Source organism: Mastomys coucha, unplaced genomic scaffold (genome assembly GCF_008632895.1).
Source record: "Mastomys coucha isolate ucsf_1 unplaced genomic scaffold, UCSF_Mcou_1 pScaffold20, whole genome shotgun sequence".
NCBI lineage: Eukaryota > Metazoa > Chordata > Mammalia > Rodentia > Muridae > Mastomys > Mastomys coucha.
Genome location: NW_022196903.1, coordinates 117619259 through 117634069, shown reverse-complemented (window position 1 = coordinate 117634069; position 14811 = coordinate 117619259). Strand labels below are relative to the sequence as shown.

The following is a 14811-nucleotide window of genomic DNA, read 5'->3' as shown; positions in this document are numbered from 1 at the left end:
ACAGGGTTTCTCTGTGTAACTCTGAAGACCAGGCTGGCCTTCGCACCAGCTCTTAATAGTTCTCCCTGATATATTTCTTAAACTTAAAATAGAAGCATTTACTAAACTTATCCTTCATCTCTTCAGAGCAGTCCAGTCTTGTCTTTGCTTCTCTGCTCTGTAATATCCTGTCTTCAGTCTCCAGCGTCTCTTCCCCAGCTGGCCTGTCATTGCAGGGGGTCTAGCTCCTCTGTTTCACTTTGGTTCTGCTTTGGATCCTCCTGTCTGTTTCTTCACAAGCTAGATCCCTCCACCCCAATGCATAGTTGTCCCCAACCCTGCCTCCTGGTGACACCTTCCTCTTCTTTGCCCTCCAGCCTCCGCCTCGGTGCACCCTCTCATTGACCCCCTGGCCTCAGGGTCTCACCTTACCCGGATCCCCTACCCAGCTGGGACCCTCCCCAATCCCCTTCTTCCTCACCCTCTGCACGAGAACGAAGTTCTTCGTCACCAGCTCTTTGGTAAGGATGGAGGCGGGGATGGAAAGGCTCAAGTGAGGGAAGACCAGAACATAGGTACTCGGGTGGTGGAATGTGCCAAGTGGAGTCTTGGAGAGAGACGTGAGCAGCTAAGATAGAAATAGAGAACCCGAGGTCCTGCTAAAGGAGCCTCAAGTGCTGGCTGATTCCGTTCCACCACAGGCCGACAGTGGGTAGGAGAGGTGGTGTAACTTTACATTTTAGCCATAGCGTCCTCTGTCTGTCTGGAAAATGGCTGACTGTTCCCGTCCAGCAATCCCTTATTCCTATGCTTTTTTCTCACAGCTGCTCCTTACCGGGACCTGCCGGCCTCCCTTTCTGCTCCAATGTCAGCAGCTCATCAGCTGCAGGCCATGCACGCACAGTCGGCTGAGCTGCAGCGCTTGGCGCTGGAACAGCAACAGTGGCTACATGCGCATCACCCATTGCACAGCGTGCCACTGCCTGCCCAGGAAGACTATTACAGGTACTCCGGGCTGCCCCCAGAGCACCAGCGGAAGTGGGTTATGGGCGTGGCCCTCCAGGACGCCAAGCCCTTTGGAGGGGAAGCCCCCTTTCTCAGTCTCATCTCTGCATTGCCTCTTACCTAGTCACCTGAAGAAGGAGAGTGACAAGCCGCTGTAGAACCTGCGATCCAGACAGCACCCACTGCTCCTTCATCCAGACCTTGGAGGACCACCCCCAACCTTTTGACCCCACCCCACCCCCAGCCGAGGAGAGGGTGCTGCCCACTTGTGGAGCTTCTGCAGTTGGGCAGAGGGAGGGAGGGAAGAAGGGACAGACAAGGTCAGGGCCCGGGGTTGTGTGCAGAGGTGGGAAGTAGCAAGGTGGGGACAGAAAGTGCAGAGTATCTTGGACCAGGTCCCTCCTCCTATCCCCTGCTTTTCTTCTCCTCTATGCCCAATCCTTGGTGGCCACTGCTCCTCCCCTAACCCGTTGGTGTGATTTTTTTCATCTGTTAGATGTGGCTGTTTTGCGTAGCATTGTGTGCTGCCCCTGCCCCATCCCTGTGTGTGCACCCCCTCGGCGATATGTGCCCCTTGCCCATCCCACATTAATAATTTATATATATAAATATCTATATGATGCTCTTTAAAAAACATCCTGACCAAAACCAACCAAACAAAAACATCCTCACAGTTCCCCAGGAATATGTCTGTGATGTGTTTTTTATTTGGGGGAGGGCGGTTGCAGTGGGTAGGGTGTTGAGGTGGGTAGGGTGAGAGGTCTAGTTGTTGTAGGGGAAGTGGGGTTGGGGTGAGTGGGGTTTTCTTATGGAATCGTACGAGTTGAACAAGGCTCTTTTTTATTATTCACTTATTTTACAAATGTCTTCATGCACACCAGAAGAGAATATAAAATCCCATTATAGATGGTTGTGAGCCACCACGTGGTTGCAGGGAATGGGACTCAGGACGTCTGAAAGAGCAGTCTGTGCTCTTAACCCCAGACAAGGCTCGTCTTGATCTTGGATGCTCAGCAGTACTTATGGGAGTGCCCTATCCTAGACCTAGATTGGGGGGGTTAAGGCCCCCGAGCCTTTCGGAGCAAGAACAGACCCACAGCAAGCATAACCAAATCTAAAACTTACTCAGACCTTGGAAGTACTTAGGTCACTGACGTGATGTGGCACCAGAGTACTCCAGAGAGCTTGACTCCCTTTCCATAGCATAGTTTATAAATGATTTTGAAACAGTTAAATTTGTGTAACTGGGAGGGAGCCTAGTAAGATTAGTATGATTTACTTCTAATTAGGTGTAAGAGTTCATGTCTGCGCTTATGAATGCAAGGCCTCAAGAGAGGCCAGAAGGTGTCGGATCCTCTAGCTTGAATTAGGGAGTCAGAGTTGCCAAGCAGGGTGAGCCAGCTTTGCAACCCCTCTATTTTTAATGAAGCAGGGCCATGGAGCTCAAGCTGGCCTTGAACTTCTCAGCTTTTGTGCTGGTATCACAGAGCTGTGGCGCTATGCTGGGTAGGGCCCAACGTTCCGGAGTCCTTGCAGTGTGGGAGAAGATGGGTGACGAGTTTGTAAGGATAAGACTATAAGGCATCGAGCTACATCGGCGGCTGCCTCTACTTAAGACCAATTCACTTCGGCTTTTGCTCCAAGCTTTTTTTTTTTAAGACTCTTAACAACGAAGGAGCTGTGATTGGCTGTTTTCAGCCAATCAGCATTGAGTCATTTGCATAGCTTCTACAAGCGATCACAAACTCAAGAAACGACCGGTTTTAATCGTCTTTTAGAATATTATTTATCGAACTGAATACGAAACTGTACTTTATGATTCACATCTCAGTGGAAGGACGTGGAAATGGCACCCTGATCTCACCCTCACCGAAAGTGGAGTTGATGCTCTTCCCTGGCTCGCTACAGACGCACTTCCGCAAGTGTTACAGCTCTTTTTGAATTTGTCTAGCAGGTTTTCTGACTTCGGTCGGAAAACCCCTCCCAATCTCTCTGGTCTATAATAACAGTAAGCATCTGCTGCCCCCGCCATCTGTGGGATGAGCGCCTTAAATCCCGCTCTAGTATCCTAGGAAACGCGTGTGTGCTAGAGCCACGCTCTCAGACTTCCGCCTCGTGCGACACCGCTTCCTTTCTGCCTCCACTGGCCTTACAGCCGCGGGAGAGGCGGCTGGCAGCAGGCCTCTCCGGATCGCTTCTGTATTCCCACTACTCAAGTACTGAGTGGTGTCCTATGGCGTCCGCCTCGGCTCAGCCCGCGGCCCTGAGCGCAGAGCAGGCCAAGGGTGAGGAGCCTAGTCTGGGCGTGGGCCGTCTTCTGGGGGGAGGGCGCAGTTCTATTCTTTCCTTCTCCAAGTGGGGCCCCTGCCCATTAGGGCAAAGGGTTGGGAGGACAAGCCTATCGGGTTGCTTGCAGGCCTCTGCCCACTAATTCCCTGCCTCTCCCCTCCTTTGGGCTGGCTCCCCGTGCTCCGCGGCCCTCTCTGGGATGCTTCGGTCTCGCAGTGGTCTTGGCGGAGGTGATCCAAGCGTTCTCGGCCCCAGAGAATGCCGTGCGCATGGACGAAGCTAGAGACAATGCGTGCAACGATATGGGCAAGATGCTGCAATTCGTGCTGCCCGTAGCCACACAGATCCAACAGGAGGTTATTAAAGCCTATGGCTTCAGCTGCGACGGGGAAGGTGGGTCCCACAGGGCACCGCGAAGGGATAGACTGGGGGTGGGGCGCATGATGGCCTGGATCGATCTCTTTCTCGCCACAGGGCGGCAGTCACATCAAACAGCGCTACTCACAGCTCAGGGACTAGACTTCAAACTCCGCCTAAAAAATTCTGGCTGGCTGAGCAGTGGTGGCGCACGCCTCCCCAGCACTTGGGAGGTAGAGGCAGGCGGATTTCTGGGTTCGAGTCCAGCCTGGTCTACAGAGTGAGTTCCAGGACAGCCAGGGCTATACAGAGACCCTGTCTGGAAAAACAAAACCAAACAAACAAAAAGTCCTGGCTCTTGAAGCCCGGCAGTGGTGGCACGCGCCTTTCATCCCAGCATTTGGGAGGCAGAAGCAGGCAGATCTCTGAGTTCAAGGCTAGCCTGGTCTGTAGGGTGAAGAGTTCCAGGACAGCCAGGGCTACACAAAGAAACCCTGTCTTCAAAAACCACCAACCAAACAAGACAAAGTTCTGGTTCTTGCGCCCAAAGCCTTATGCTAGGCAAGGGTCCTACCACTGAGCTCCCTGAGTCAGGGTCTCACTGTATTGCGCAGAATGGCCTTGAATCAGAGACCCTCCTTTATCAGCCCTTCGAGCTCGAGTCACTAGGCCTAGCTCTAATCCGAACCCCTTCTTGTCTGCCTTTCAGTAGGCTTTGGCAGTTCTTGCAAGGCATTTTGGCTAACAGGTTTGGTGTGGGAGGTTGAGCTCTCTCTTCCCAAGGATCTTTTGTTCGTTGATTTTTTTTTTTTTTTTTTTTTTTGGTTAGTTGTCGAGGACTGCCTGGGAGTCTCATTCATATTAGGCTGCTTGAGACTAAACTGCTAAACATGGTTCACCTGAGAGTGGAAACGTAATGTTTGTTTATTTATTTATTTATATATTTATTTAGAGACAGGGTTTCTCTGTGTAGCTCTGGTTATCTTAGAATGCGTTCTGTAGACCAGGCAGGTCTAGAACTCAGAGATCCACCTCTCTCTGGCTCCCCAGTGCTGGGATTAAGGGCAGGCCCAGCTGTTTTAGAGCTTTTCCTATTGCATCCAGTTGTGCATAGTTAAAACCGGGGAGCCATGCAGGACATCGGTGTGAATTATCCTCTTTTGCAGTTGCCTGACTGAAAGGAGATCTCCTACTCGAGGGAAGCCCCTTGGCTGCCTCCACACACCGATCTCCAGCAGTGTGAGTTGACTTGCTTCTTCTTCCAGGTGTCCTTAAGTTTGCCCGCCTGGTCAAGTCTTACGAAGCCCAGGATCCCGAGATTGCCAGCCTGTCGAGCAAGCTAAAGGCCCTATTCCTGCCACCCATGACACTGCCGCCCCATGGGCCTGCTTCCGGAAGCAGCGTGGCTGCCTCCTGAGATTTTTCTGTGTGCCACTGCTATGGAGGAGGCCCCTGTGTTCCAGGATAATAAATGTACTTGTGACTAAACCTTTGTGTCAGTCGTCTGTAGTCCTGATTACCCCCACTTGTTGCCACCCGACCTCCTCTGGCCTTTCCCTTCCTTTAGGCCCTTCCTATGCTCTCTGCTGGGACCAGCCCTGCTCTCATGAGCCCTGGGGTGTTGGAGGCTAAATGGGCCTCTTGCTACCCTGGGAGGCTTGCTCACAAAGGTGGTACCTCCTAGAGCAGTGGGTTCCAAGGCTTTTCTTTGGGCTCTCTGCTTTCCACTGTCAGAGAGGTACTCTTGTGAGGGCGGTCCCTTGGCTAGGGTTACTTCCTGGTGTTTGCTTCTACCCGCCCTCCTTCTGCTCTTTCAGTTGAGCTCCAGGTGGAACAGCAGGTGGCTCCTCCCCTTCCCAGGGAAGTAGGCCCGGGCAGGCCTGAAGCCTGCTGGACTCCTGCACTCTGGGGAATTTGACCGTGGTGGGCGGACTCTGGCCAGCCCCGCCCCACCCGTCCTTCTCTCAGAGACCTGTAATCCAGGGGCTTGGCCTCAAAGTACCATTGGTTTGACAGGCTGGATAGAGGAGGAAGTGGACGAAAACCGAAATATTCTTCCTGAAGGTCTGGATCCCTGAACAGCTGTGCCACTCGATTGGCCCCGCCCCCGTCGCCCTTTGCCTGTGACTTCCCCCACTCCTCCAGGGAGATGCTGTCTCGCGGGTAAGTCCCCTCCACCACCTGTGTGTGTCCCCACAGACTTCTGTTAGTCTAGGTGGATGGGCATTGTTCACACCCTCAACAAGTATGCCTCCATAGTCTGCCGCCACCAATACCCCTGCCCTGAGCCAGCGTCCTGTCCCTGTGACCTCTCCCTCCTTACCACAAGATGCAAGACCTCCAGGCTCACTTCCTCTGCCTCTACCCCCACCCCAACCCCAAATCTTTCCTTATTTTTTAACCACTGACCTGTGGTCCTCTGCTTCTGCCTCCTATCTATTGTTCCCCTCTTGGGTAGTTCACATCTCCTCAGACATGATGGTCTAAGGCACATTTGAGAAAGCTCTTCCATTCCTAGGCAGCCCCCCCCCCCAACCCCCAGCTTGGTTCTTTCACTGTTCCCAAAGGAAGCAAACTTTGATAGATGAATGGTGAGCAGACACAGTGGATGGGTACTGATTAAGATGTTGGTAATATGAACCTGTATGAGGCAGATATGATCATGGTTAGAGAGCTGACACTCCAGGCGGAGATGACAGAATGAATACATAAGCAATAACTAAGATGATTTCAGATGCATTAACTAACACGCAGGAAAGGCCGCAGCTTAAGGTACTAGCCAGCGATGTACTCTGGAGACATAACTGGCTGACAGGGAGGGCTTCTGGAGGAGGTGATGTTCGAGCTGAGATGAATGTACACTCTTTTTTTTTTTTTCTTTTTTCTTTTTGGTTTTTCCAGACAAGGTTTTTCTGTGTAGCCCTAGATGTCCTGGAACTCACTCTGTAGACCAAGCTGGCCTCGAACTCAGAAATCCGCCTGCCTCTGCCTCCCAAGCACTGGGATTAAAGGCGTGTGCCAGCCACCACCGCCCGGCTCAGTGTATACACTCTTGTCCCTGCTGGCCTGAGGGAGGTACTGAGACTTCCATCTGGCTTAACAAGGCATCTCCCAGTATAGAACCTTTCTTGGTTCCTTAACCTGGTCTTGCAAGACCTCTTCTTTGGGGGTCCAGCCCCTTGCATACTTGGGTTCAGCTGCCTTGATCTGCTCACCCTGAGCAACCCAAGTGCGTGTCTTCCATGACACCTCTGTGTCCTGGTGCTTCTGCCCGTGGGGGTGACTTGTATCCTCTGTCACCATTTCCAGGCCTGCTTTGCTGTGCCAGGCATCTCCTTAAAGCCTGATGGTGCCCATGCTGTGGCAGACAGGTCTCTGGCCCCAGACAGTTTTGGTTTTTTTCACCTTCCCACTCACTGGAACCTCAACCTCGTGACTGTGGGCAAGTTACTGAACAAGTCCTCAGTTTTCACTTTTGTTTCTAAAATTGGGATAGTGACAAGTAAACAGTATTGTCATGATACAGTAACAATAAGAATGATACAGTTGTCTTTGATGGGAAGAGTGGTGTAGGACAAGAGGAGAGAGGCTGAGGTAGGCGGATCTTGAGTTTGGGGCTAGCCTGGGCTACATACAGCAAGACCTTGTCTAAATAAATAATAAAAACAGTGATTAGGGTCATTGACTCACAGGCATAAAACCCCAAGTTGGCTAGGCAGTGAGTGGTGGCACACACCTGTATTCCCAGAACCTAGGAGGCAGAGGCAGACTGGTCTCTAACTTCGAGGCTAGCCTGATCTACAGAATGAGTTCCAAGACAGCTAGGGCTGCACAGAGAAAGAAAATGGTCATTTGTGGGTGTCTATGGGGGATTGATTCCAGAGCCACCAGAAGATGCTTAAACTATACAAATGTATTTGCATGGAAACTACATCTGCCCCCAGTACCCGATACAATGTAAATGCTATGCAAATAATTACATTGTATTATTGAGGAAATTATGGAGAGGGAAAAGGGCCTGTGCCTATCCAGTAGAAGCATACTTTCTGTCTATAGCCGGCTGAACCTGCAGATGCAAAATCAGAAGGCAGAATCTATGGTAAAATGTTGAAGCTGATGACATGGAGCCATACCACTTAGCACTTACTTCCATAGGTGCCGAAGCCCTCCCAAGGGCAGACATGTACCATCCCATTTGGCCTTCTGTCCCAGGCCTTGGCCTCCTGGATACTGGGGGTGAGAGGCATGAGCCACCACACCTGGTTGCTTTATTGGCTTTTTAGGTCTCAATTTAGGAAACCTTGTGAAGTTCATTTATTAGGAGGAAATACCAAGGTCCAGAGAAGTCCAATAACCATAGAATGGTTGCATTTTGTCCTCAGCAGTTACCCAGGGCCTCTCTTCCCAGCATCACCATTAATCTCGACGTGTTCTTTTATCCCTTGCTTCCCAAAGGAATCTCTTTCTCTTCTAGATACCAGATATTTATGTTTAGGACTGTCACCCTCCTTGAGTCTGCTTAAAACTAAGACAAAATCCCATCCTCCCAGGTGGTTAAAGGTTCAAATGGGATAGTTACCTATGTTGCTCTAGTGCTCTGCCAACTCCAGGGCCCCATGCCTTGCATCTTGGAAGACTGTCATTCTCTTCCTGCCAGAGGACAGGATGGTGTTCCGTCTTATTAGAGCACCTCGCTTTCTGGCTTGACATCCTTTAGATAGACATCAAGGATCAGGAGTATTAGGTGTCTCTCGAGCGCCATCCCACCAAGTGGGCTTAGTTCTGGAACGAGAGGCTTAGTACTGGTGCGGTCATGTATGGTGCCAAGCAGCATGGAACTTCTGGTGTGCCTGTTGTGTTGGAGATCTGCCCCAGCAAGGAATGGATATGGGTGGACACAGATGGTGGGGTGCGTATGAGTAGTGCTTCTATACAAGATATGTCATTGGCAGAGAGTGAGCAGTACTCCGGGCAGATACTCCTATCTGTGCATAGCTGTAATCATGTCTGTTTTAGTGGAGTCATGAGTCTTTTGCTAGATACGTCTCTGGGTTGGACCCTGAAGGTTGGGATGGCAGCAAGCCAGGTTGCTGGCGGATGTCCCTTTGCTGGAACCAGCTTTGTATGTGGTCTTCCTGACCCTTGAGATGAGCTGAGTCTATAGGAGTTCTGGGTCTTGCTTAGGGTAGACCCAAGCATGTGCATTTTCAAGGGTATTAGCAAGAAAAGAAAGCCTATAAGGATCATAACAAGAAGGAGGTGGGAAGGTTAAGTGATATTTGATGTTTTCAAGAATGATAAAGTACTTGTCATAGACTGTTAAATCAAACAAAACAAAACTCAGGGTCTTGCTATGTAACCCTGGTTGGCTTGGAACTCTTTATGAAGCCCAGGCTGGCGTCAGGCTTGTTCTTATCCCCTTACCTCTGTCTTCCAGGTGCTGGAATTACAGATGTGTGCCACAGCACCCAGCACGACTGTTGGGGGTAAAGGCCAGGGCTTCCCACACGCTAAGCAAGCGCTTTATTCAGAGCGACACTCTAGCCCTGCTTGGTTCTTATAGTCTCCCATTTTTCCTATATTTTGAGATATGACAATACAATATGAATAAATATTAAGCATACAACTAACTCATGAAATTACTGGGCTGGTGCAGAGAATCCAGGGCCTTATGTTATACACCTCAGGCATCATACAGTTTTTAAAAAAGTGTAGGGGAGCCAGAAGGGGTGGCAGTGCCTCCACCTCCAGCTACTGGAGAGGTGGAGGCAGGAAGATTACAAATTCAAGACTACAGAGTGAGTTCCAGAGTAGCCTGGGCAATTTAGTGAGACCATATTTCAAAAAAAGTAAAAAGAGAACTAGCTGGGGGTGTGGCTCTGTGGTTGAGCATTTTCCTTGCACGTCTGAGGTCCTAGGTTCAAACCCTAGGACTGCAGAAGTGTGAAGGGATTCAAATGAATAAGGAAAAGAAATAGGGTGGAGGATGTTCATCAAGGATGCTCGCCAAAGGATGTTCACCATGCATGTTTAAGGGACTGAGGGTCTGGGTTGGTTTTTTCGTTTGCTTGTTTGTTTGTTTGTTTTTGAAACAGGGTCTCACTATGTAGCACTATATAGTTCCAGTGATGTCCTGGAACTCACTGTATAGACTAGGGGCCTCAGACTCACAGAGCCGCCTGCCTCTGCCTCCCTGTGCCGGGATTAAAGGCTTGTGTTACCATGCCCAACTAGGACTGGGGTTCTAATTTCAGTATTACAATAAAAAATACCCACCGGGCGGTGGTGGCGCAGGCCTTTAATCCCAGCACTTGGGAGGTAGAGGCAGGCGGATTTCTGAGTTTGAGGCCAGCCTGGTCTACAGAGTGAGTTCCAGAACAGCCAGGGCTACATAGAGAAACCCTGTCTCAAAAAACAAAACAAAACAAAAACAAACAAACAAACAAAATACACAAGCTAGCCAATCAACACCGAGACCTCAAACAAAAACCCCTACAGGATATAAGGTGCTCCGTCCCATCTCCCTCTCCAGCAGCTGTGTCCCTCTCGAAGGAAGACACCAATAGAAGTTTCTTGAATCTTCTGTTGGGCAGCTTGTTTGGTCTTGGCTTGGTAGTGTTTGCATTTTTTTTTTTTTTTTTTTCTGAGACAGGGTTTCTCTGTGTAGCCCTGGATGTCCTGGAACTCACTCTGTAGACCAGGCTGGCCTCGAATTCAGAAATCCACCTGCCTCTGCCTCCCAAGCGCTGGGATTAAAGGTGTGCTCCACCACTGCCTGGCTTACTTTTTTTTTTTAATTTATATGGGGGAATTACATACACAGGGCACCATAAGCCATAAGGCTGAGGGCTCCTAAGGGTTACCATCCCTGTGAGCATCAGCCATTGTTGGGACACTGGCCACAAACCCTAACCTCTAGGAGCTACCTTCCCACCCCACCCCTCCCTGCTCATAGACAGGCCTATAAACAGTCCCTATAGGTAGAGAAGGCCCGTGCTGCACAAGGTTGCTTTGTGGGGGCTCTTAGCTGTGGTGATGGCGTCTCCTTTGGATAAGGAGTCTATTGACTCCTGTTCTTTGGATCCTGAGGGCTGGCAAGCAGAATTCAAAAATCATTGGCTTTGAAACTATTTAGGTCTGAACCCTGCAAACTCAGTAAGGGGACGACCCGGGGCAATTCCTCAAACTTCTCACTCAGCCTCAGTTTCCTTGTCTGTAAAATGGGGATAAAGATAGTACCTGTATAATGAGGCTGTGGTGACCTGTTAACTCACAGGAAGCGTGAAAATGACATTGTAGTAATAAGTCTGGTGTGCTGTGACACTCCATTAAATGACAGTGCCACTGCACACGATCATTATTAGACTGTGCCTAAGAATTCTGAGTAGAAGCAGTTGCTGCAGGAGGAAGGGTTGACCTGATAATGAGGATAGTCAGTGTGCACACACTCGGGCCTTACCACTTGAGTCATGAATATTTAGTGCCATGCTCCTGTGCCTGTGATGGCAGACTGTGGGAAGTGGGCCCTCCCCCACCCAGCCACCCTTCAGCTTCTCTTCCCTTGCTCTGAAAAGAGAAGTACAAGTGAGTTCCCCTAAGGGGTCGGCCGCGCCCCTTCCTGTCTCCGCCCTGCTGGCTGCCCCAGGCCAGTAGAGTGGTAGCCCGGGAGCAGGACAGCAGGTTGGCTTTGGTGGCCTGGGCTCTGAGAGCCTTGCCTGAGGCTCAGCTTTAGAGTTTGTACGTGCCTGCCCAGACAGACTGTTCCCTCCACATTTTCTGCAACCAATTCAGCACGAGCCCCAGGATGGTGAGGTAAGGGCCTGGGACCCATGGGAGATAGGAAACAAGGGTGGTCTGGAGCCCGGGGGATAGTCCCTCACTGCCCTGTACACCTTTAGGTGGTTTCACCGTGACCTCAGTGGGCCTGATGCTGAGACCCTGCTCAAGGGCCGGGGAGTCCCTGGGAGCTTCCTGGCCCGTCCCAGCCGCAAGAACCAGGGTGACTTTTCCCTCTCAGTCAGGTGGGTGGCCCTCCCTGCACCTTGGCAGCTCACTGTGTGGGTCCTGAGCATTCCTGGGCTCCCCGGGTTGTGTTGTCCCCTCGTAATACATTTCTTCCCATATGTCCCTGCCTGTAGCCCTAGCACATAACTGTCTAGGTCCACGCTGTGCCTGTGTGCTTTTGCATTGAGACCTCTGTCCCCCAAGCCCACCCCGTGGCTGCTCATGTACCTGGGGGACTCACTGCCTGGTGCCTTGCAGGGTGGATGACCAGGTGACCCATATTCGAATCCAGAACTCAGGGGACTTCTATGATCTGTACGGAGGGGAGAAGTTTGCGACGTTGACAGAGCTGGTGGAGTATTACACTCAGCAGCAGGGCATCCTACAGGACCGGGATGGTACCATCATCCACCTCAAGTACCCACTGAACTGCTCGGACCCCACCAGTGAGAGGTGAGGGGCGGTACAAGCTGGCCCTGTCCTTTGAGATAAGTGTAAAGGGGTGGACATCTAGACCAGGCATCCTTCTGTTCACGGTCCGTCCCTCGTCCCTCGTCTTCCACACCTGTTCTCTCAGTGCTCTGAGTCTCTTCCCTCTGTAGCCTGATGATTCCTGTATCTAAGCAATCCCCTGTCCCCCGAGGGAGCCAGAGAAGGGTTCCCCTTGCCTTCCTGCAGGGTTCCTGCTGCCTAGCAACCTCATCCTGAGAGAAACAGAGAGGCCACTCCTCGTCTCTGGTGTTTCTCATCAGGTCGGTCAGCCCTATTACTAGAAAGCTCTTCCTTCCAATGGAACTCTGGTGCCTTCTTCCAGATCTCTACACAGTCTGGGGCTCTAGGTCCTTGTCTTAATCAGGTCTTAGAGGTCCACTGGTACTGGGATACTCAGGGACTTATCTCAGCGACACACTGAGGTGGGGCCAGACAGAGCTTGGTGGAAGGTCACTAATGTGGTCACAAGTATAGAAGGACCCAGGTTTACCTGACTCAAGGAAACCCTCAGGACATCTCCCACAGCCCCCAGAGCTGGGCTGGCTGTTCTCATGTGGTCTACTCAGAGCATGTGCAAAGGGAAACTCGTGGAGATAAATGTCCCTTATTACACCGGGTCTCATCGTAGCTGTTCAGCATAGTGACTGACTGGCAGCTCCTATTAACTCTAGGGTTTTCTTATGGACTCCAGGGCTATGCCTACCTGTTCCCGCCCTGTGTTTGTATATTGACAGTTGAAATGATTTCGAACTTGATCCCCACACCCTCACTCCTCTACTGGGACGTGAACCCAGGGCCTTGTCCGTGTTGAGTGTATGCTTTGCCACTGGGCTACCTTCCACACAGTCTTTAAGTCTCTTTTGAGATTCGCGCCTACAAGCTCAGCTCAATAGTTTTGTTCACAAGTTACTGATTGAAACTTAGGACTGGAAGTCTATGGGCTGTGGCTCAGATGGTGAGTGGTTACCTGCCATGCATTAAACACTGGGTTCCATTCCCTGTAATGCATAAACCTGGTGTGGGTGACACATGCCTGTAAGCTCAGATGGAGGCAGGTAGACCAGAAGAAGGTCAAGTTCATCCTCAATTACACAGCAAGTTTGAGGCGGGATTGGGCTACATGAGACCCTGACTTAAAAACCTAAAACAAGAGAAGTGGAGGTGGTACCATAGGCCTTTCATCCCAGCACTCAAACGAGGCAGGGGAAGGTGGATGTCTGGAAGTTCAAGGCTAGCCTGGTCTATCAAGTAAGTTTCAGTACAGCTAGGGCTCCACAGAGAAACCCTAACTTGAAAAACCAAAACCCCAAAACAAAACAACAACAACAACAACAAAAGTCCAACCCAACCCAAACAAACAAACAAACAAAAAAACACAAAGAAAACCACAAACCAACCAACCAACCAACCAACCACCACCTCCAAAACTCTAGAACATGAAAGCCTGGGGCAGAGCCCTTTGTTCCACCCCTTTCCACCCCTTGCCAGCCAGGGAAGCTGGAGGAGTCTTCCTGGAAGACTTTCTTCTTCTGCTGGTGAATGGGAAGGGGCATAGTGATAAGGGGCACGCCCCAGGTTGGCTCTTCTCTCCTCCTCTCCCTGTAACACTCAGGGTGGTTTGGCCTCTCAGATTCTCTTTTAGCTCCTTGTTTTCTCTTTGTTGCTGTCCCAAGCCAGGATGGGTCCTGCTAGAGATAGACCATGGAGGTACAGCTGAATGGTGGCCGGTGTGTTCCCTGTGATGGGAGAGAAGGTGGGAGCTAAACAGGTGTTAGGAGAACAGGCCAGGGCAGTGGGGAAGCACTGGACACACCGTGGATGATACACCTCGACAGGGCTGCGGAGGACCTCAAAAGACACTTTAGATGATCATCTGGGAAGAAGCTGTCTCATCCCTAACCTTAGTGTGTGTGTGTGTGTGTGTGTGTGTGTGTGTGTGTGTGTGTGTGTGTGTAAGCCATGACCCAACACTCCTGTCCTTTCCCCTCCTCTTCTGGGAAATTTGCATTTGTCCCCTCAATTGTGAACTCTCTGCCTGTGGTCTGTTCACATTTGCATGGAGACTTCCTCATCCTGTGCCTAAGGGAAGGAGCTGAACCCCTTCACATTGCATGGGGTCTCTGGCCTGTCCCTGAGGTGGACAAGGATGGCCCAGGATGCTTGGGTTGGGGTGGGAGCCTCTGAAGGGCCTTGAGGTATGGTGTCCTCTGGACAGAGTTGAGAAGGACCAAGAGGACTGAGCCCCGCGCCACCATCCCCCCCATCCTTGCGGTTGGAAAATGCTGCCCCCCCGCCCCCCCGGAGCTGAAGAAACCTCACAACCTCACTTCTCACTCTCTCCCCAGAAGGAGTTTTGTGTTTTTTCCATCACGTGGTTTCCTGTGAGGCTCGGCATTGTGGGGCTACAGTTTCCTCCTGGGATAGGGTGCTTCACGGAAAGGCCCTTAGTTCTGCTTTCTGCCCTACGGCCCTCGGAGCTCCTGGGACCCCTCTGAACCCTGGAGCCCTGAAACTACTCTCTCCTCAGTGGAATGTTTGTACCTCCCTCTCCACCAGATGTGTTTCCATCAGTCCTCGGGACTTATGTCTCCTCTGGCACCCACTGCCTTCTGTGGTTTGACCCATCTAAGTTTTGCTTTTTCTTTTTCTTGTGTGTGTGTGTGTGTGTGTGTGTGTGTGCTTTTT

At 51.0% G+C, this 14811-nt stretch overlaps 3 protein-coding genes and 1 non-coding gene across 10 annotated transcripts in view; all 4 read left to right on the top strand.

The window, feature by feature from the left end:
- The window catches only part of Atn1 (atrophin 1), a 14759-nt gene extending 13090 nt beyond the window's left edge, over positions 1 to 1669 (top strand). For all 6 annotated transcript variants that reach the window (XM_031383354.1, XM_031383353.1, XM_031383350.1 and 3 more), the window contains 3 exons: positions 357 to 500; positions 804 to 984; positions 1109 to 1669. In XM_031383354.1, coding sequence (XP_031239214.1) covers positions 357 to 500; positions 804 to 984; positions 1109 to 1142 — 359 coding nt within the window. In that variant the 3' untranslated portion in view covers positions 1143 to 1669. The remainder of the gene's footprint in view (positions 1 to 356; positions 501 to 803; positions 985 to 1108) is intronic.
- Positions 1670 to 2784: 1115 nt separating this feature from the next.
- CUNH12orf57 (chromosome unknown C12orf57 homolog) lies at positions 2785 to 5118 on the top strand. Its single transcript, XM_031383372.1, has 3 exons — positions 2785 to 3269; positions 3490 to 3666; positions 4896 to 5118. Exons 1-3 carry the CDS (start codon positions 3218 to 3220, stop codon positions 5045 to 5047), a joined length of 381 nt encoding a protein of 126 aa, XP_031239232.1. The 5' UTR covers positions 2785 to 3217; the 3' UTR covers positions 5048 to 5118.
- LOC116100117 lies at positions 2905 to 2966 on the top strand. The gene has a single exon (XR_004122473.1). It is a non-coding gene; the product is annotated as a U7 small nuclear RNA (small nuclear RNA).
- Positions 5119 to 5429: 311 nt separating the features above from the next.
- The window catches only part of Ptpn6 (protein tyrosine phosphatase non-receptor type 6), a 19929-nt gene continuing 10547 nt past the window's right edge, over positions 5430 to 14811 (top strand). The window contains exons 1-3 of one of the 2 annotated variants that reach the window (XM_031383356.1): positions 5430 to 5793; positions 11529 to 11651; positions 11893 to 12087. In XM_031383356.1, the coding sequence (XP_031239216.1) occupies positions 5780 to 5793; positions 11529 to 11651; positions 11893 to 12087 (332 nt within the window). In that variant the 5' untranslated portion in view covers positions 5430 to 5779. Of the gene's footprint in view, positions 5794 to 11239; positions 11443 to 11528; positions 11652 to 11892; positions 12088 to 14811 lie in introns of those variants that run through there. The other variant, XM_031383357.1, reaches the window with a different exon arrangement.